Below are 5,164 nucleotides of genomic sequence, written 5' to 3' on the forward strand. Positions count from 1 at the left end.
AATATTGTTCATCATTTTAATAATTGAGTACCTCTTAAGAATGACCTTTAGAACGGTTAAAAAATATATATAATTGAAATCTTGAAGATTTTTCAGAATTCCTCGTTTCGAACGGTTTTGTTCCCTTGTGGAAATTGAGGATTTAGAGAACATTGACGTTCAGTGGACTATGTATACTCTTTATACCTGCACAAAATAATTTGCTCGTTAGCTCATGCGGTGATAATGTGCTTGTAGCCAACACTGTCCGAAGCTGCCTGTCTTCCCTAGTATCTCTCATCCCGCGGTTGTGATTGCTCGTTCTCTGTTTATCCACATCCAATCGATGCGTGGCGTCATCAGGGGTGCCATTATGACGACTGCCCTATTAAGAATGACAGCTCGAGAGAAAGAGAATGCAATGGTGATCCCTCCCAGGGCTTGTGCCGCACTCTGAAGCGCTCGCCTCGCAGGATCAGAACGTACATCCCCCTCTCTTCTCTCCTCTCATTTCAATCAATTCCTCTACTCTTTTTTCTCCACTCTCACGACTGAATCCCCTCGCCATCCGTAGCCTGCAGTGTCACAGACAGCTTGGCTCTCTCCATAGTGATTTGGCGCCCGTTCATTCCACGCGCGTTTGTTCGTTCGTCGGTAATGGAAAACAGAAAGGAGATGGTGATGCTCGCGGAGGGAGGTCAACTTGGCACGGTGGTTGGCAAGACGGGCTCTAATTTCTCGGAAGCAGTTGGAAGCCCAGCGCAAGAACCGCAAGGAAAGACGGTCCACAGGAACTGCCTGAGCCCGGGTTCTGCACCCTACTCGCGAGACAGAGCGGACGAAGAGGTGGAAGGCGCACAGGGACGCGTGTGCGCTGATGTAAGGCCGGTTGGCATGTCCTCGTCTACCGAGAGACACCGGATAGATCACACCAACAAAGAAACCAGCAGCTCGGACACTGAGTCAGACTTCTATGAGGAAATTGATGTGAGCTGCACGCCAGAAAGCATGGACTACCCCAATGGGAAAGGTAATGAAAAAAACGTCATGACACTATTCATTTCGTTTTCTCAACACATTGCATGGATGTGATTTTGAAGGTGGGAAAATGTAAATTAATGAATGCAATCGATATGACTGTGTAAACATGGTCTATAATCGATTGCTAGTAGCCTATCTCTGTGCATGCAGAGTCCAGAATAATAAAACAAGTAAATTATGGCGTAACATACTCAAGATATTCCGTACGATTGAATTATGGATAGGGAGTGACAATTTACTGAACATAATTGTTATTGTTTTTATAACAACGTTAATTTGGAATTAATTAATTTCTCTATAGATTGTTACATCCACACTCATGAGAGATCTCAGCTTGTTATTGGGTTGCACCCCCTTAGCTAGGGTTTTAACCACAGTGTCACTTTTAAAACGAGTTACCCCGGGGCCAGACACCCTGTAGCAAATTAACCAATCTGCATACTGCTAGTAGAGATTTTAAGTAAACAAACCACAAATAAAAATGGCAGACCCCAAAACACTAAAATAGCTTATTAATTCGTTGGTAGACTGATTGGAATTATCTAGGGACCATACCCCAGGAGAACTGACATCAGACTGGTCATGTCTTTATGAAAAAGAGGCTCCAAATGAATTGTCTAATGCTTACCATATGTCTTTTGAGGACCCGCTTTCAAATGAATGGTCCTACATGTTGAACGAATGATTATATATGCTATTATCTTCACATCGGGTTCTGCGTAACATATAACTATCACAATGATGGATTAATATAATTATCCCTTCTGCAGTTAGCTATGGTATTCATTTATCTGGATTATTTTGTTTACTCTAGGCCTACATAGGCTTAATTTATGATGAGATGCATTTTAGCTAGTTGTGGTGCTCTGCTTTCGATTTTTTGTCAACCTCAGCCAAACGAAAAATAAAGGCTGCAGTGACAATTATACAAAAACAAAAATAACAAAAGAAAACCTGTACAACACTTAATTGTAGGATACTATTGTCATCAAATGTACCTTTAGGCTATTCTATAACTAATAATCTGATTCATGTTTTAAACCCATTCCAGGTCGAAACGGTGATTCCCCCTGCCACCCGAGTGACAGCGGCATGGATCTTGGTAAGATGGGTTCGGGACAGGGCTCGCTGTCCTACGGGGCCGACGCGATGCGACGGTACCGGACAGCATTCACTCGGGAGCAAATCGGTCGGTTGGAGAAGGAATTCTACCGGGAGAATTACGTGTCCAGGCCGAGGAGATGTGAACTGGCGGCTTCACTAAATTTACCAGAGACCACAATCAAGGTAAGATGAGGCTCTTCTGCTTTAACAGTAGCCTATTTCAACATCATAATGTTTCTCTACAACATATAAGCCTATTGCCAATATAAAATATTTGGCATAGAAAGGACATATTTTAGTTGCAAATCTAAAAATAAAATATGAGTTCACTTGAAATCATATCAGACAAATCGAGGCCTAGGCGACTCAGCCTATATTTATGTGGGTTCTCAAAACAATACAGTAAATGCAATTTCACGGGCAATATTGACCTAAATTAAACGTTAATTCATTGTGTTAATGATTAAACAGAAAACATTTAAGGGGCAAGCTTAAGTATCCATTAATGAGCTGGAATTTGCATAGGCCTATAGTATATATATATATATATATATATATACTGAGCTTGCAAAACATTAGGAACACGTTTCTAATATTGAGCCGCACCCCCTTTTGCCCTCAGAACAGCCTCAATTCGTCGGGGCATGGACTTAACAAGGTGTGGGATGCTGGCCCCTGTTGACTCCAATGCACAGTTGTGTCAAGTTGGCTGGATGTCCTTTGGGTGGTCGGCCATTCTTGATACACACAGAAAACTGTTGAGAGTGAAAAACCCTGCAGCGTTGCAGTTCTTGACACACTCAAACCCGTGCACCTGCCTGTCACCTGCTACCATACCCCGTTCAAAGGCACTTACATATTTTGTCTTGCCCATTCGCCCTCAAAGTCACACATACACAATCCATGTCTCAATTGTCTCAAGGCTTAAAAATCCTTCTTTATCATGTCTCCTCACCTTCATCTACACTGACTGAAGCGGATTTAACAAGTGACATCAATTAGAGATCTTAGCTTTATCACCTCGATTCACCTGGTCAGTCGATGTCGTGGAAAGAGCAGGTGTTCCTAATGTTTTGTACACTCCGTGTAGGTCTGCCCACTGCTCTCTAACTGTAATGCCATTTGGAACCGTGGGTAAACGTACAAAAGCAGCTGTAAATCTGTTATCTGTCTCATCACAGACGTATGAAGGATCATATTTTACCCCGCCTGTCTGTATGTTTGTGTTCCATAGGTGTGGTTCCAGAACCGCCGAATGAAGGACAAGCGGCAGCGTCTGGCCATGACGTGGCCTCACCCTGCCGACCCCGCCTTCTACGCCTACATGATGAACCACGCAGCCGCCACTGGGAATCTCGGTTACTCCTTCCCGTCCCACCTGCCATTACCGTATTACTCCCACCTTGGGGTCGGAGCCGGCTCGGCCTCCTCCGCTACCCCATTCTCCAACCCACTCAGGTCCCTCGACAGTTTTCGGATGTTGTCTCATCCCTACCAGAGGCCAGAGCTGCTGTGTGCGTTCAGGCACCCATCCCTGTACCCCAGCCCGGCCCACAGCCTCGGTCCCGGGGGGAGCCCCTGTTCCTGCCTCGCCTGTCACTCCGCTCAAACAAACGGCTTTCCACAGAGGCCCACCGGGTCAGACTTCCCGTGCTCCCCAACGAGCAGGACTGACACGTTTCTGACGTTTACACCGTCGGTGCTGAGCAAGTCCTCGCCGGTGACTTTGGACCAGAGAGAGGAGGTGCCATTGACCAGATAAAACGAAGAGAACACATCTACATGTGTTCATTGGACTGAGTCAATGAAGCGCAGAAGAGGGCCATACGCTTTTACCATGATGAGCTTTTATCAAACTTAAAGAAAACACATGAACAAGACTCAAACAGCATGAATATAACGCTCGTGTGGAGCAGACTCCATACCCGCAGCAGCATAAGCGACAGGTACTGCAGCGCGTGCTGTTACATACATACACCTGCTACATTACAAAAAGGAGAGATGAGCGAGCTCGGAGTGCAAATAAATAGCCTACCCAGTTTTTAAGCTATATGTTTTCAAGCACCAACGCGATGATCTCACACATGCTATCCACTGAAAAAAATAATTTCAGTTACAAAACCCCATGCAGACCATGAAATATTCCGAGATCGGACAAAAAACACATTTGATTTATCTAAGATTAATTTGGTGCGAAGAAAGAGAGAGCCCAGGCGGACTGGGAATTACAGACAAACGTTTATCTCTGTGATGGATGGTGTTAACGGTTTATCATTATTTGTAGTCTCTTCACATGTCCAAATTGACCTACATATATGGGTAGGCTAGTTACACTAGAATGATGTTTTCCATCTTCTTTTTTTAACAAGGGAATTTGTTAACAGACTGCACCGTCTCATTATGGCTCCCTCTCCCTGCCCGAGTGTCCCTTTTTTGAAGGTCTGGGTCGGAAATGTGCAGATGCTGGTAAAATTAGTAAGTGATGTATATGTACGTGGCAGATGAATTTTGAGTGTTGAATTAATGATAATACCGGCCGCGCGCGGAGACCGGGAGGGATCGTTTCTGCCAAACCGTAACAAGGCGCCAGGGGAACGGATTAGCTCGCTTTGGCTTGACGGGGGAAGAGAGAGAGACAAGCCATTGGACAATCACACCAGGCAAATTAGGCCGAGTTCGCTCGAGCTGCCCATCTCACCCATATACCCTCGACTGAACACTAGCCACCACCTCTCTCCCCCTGCCCACCCCCCATTCTATTTTACCCTCAGCCAATGTTCATAAGACCGAATGCTTGGATAAATGCATTTATAACGACTGATTCTGATACTATAAGCCTTATATTTATTATACTCATTCTAAAATAGTTTGAGGAAATTGCTATTATTTCTTTGTTTCCATGTATCGCTTTGCACTGTTACTGGCATAGTATTTCATCGAAATAACCCTGTCATGTTTTAGGGAAATTGCTGCAAAAAGGCTCAAGAGAGCGAATTCACTCTGTGGTAATTTTTGCTGAATATATTGTTGGATTGTTCTG

The 5,164-nt window shown here is 44.5% G+C and overlaps 1 protein-coding gene across 1 annotated transcript; it reads left to right on the forward strand.

The window, feature by feature from the left end:
* The first annotated feature begins 636 nt into the window (after positions 1-636).
* On the forward strand, positions 637-3,886 carry LOC139372729 (homeobox protein XHOX-3-like). Its single transcript, XM_071112524.1, has 3 exons — positions 637-1,009; positions 2,072-2,307; positions 3,359-3,886. Exons 1-3 carry the CDS (start codon positions 637-639, stop codon positions 3,884-3,886), a joined length of 1,137 nt encoding a protein of 378 aa, XP_070968625.1.
* The last annotated feature ends 1,278 nt before the right edge of the window (positions 3,887-5,164 follow it).

Source organism: Oncorhynchus clarkii, chromosome 18, assembly GCF_045791955.1.
Source record: "Oncorhynchus clarkii lewisi isolate Uvic-CL-2024 chromosome 18, UVic_Ocla_1.0, whole genome shotgun sequence".
In the NCBI taxonomy this organism is placed as follows: domain Eukaryota; kingdom Metazoa; phylum Chordata; class Actinopteri; order Salmoniformes; family Salmonidae; genus Oncorhynchus; species Oncorhynchus clarkii.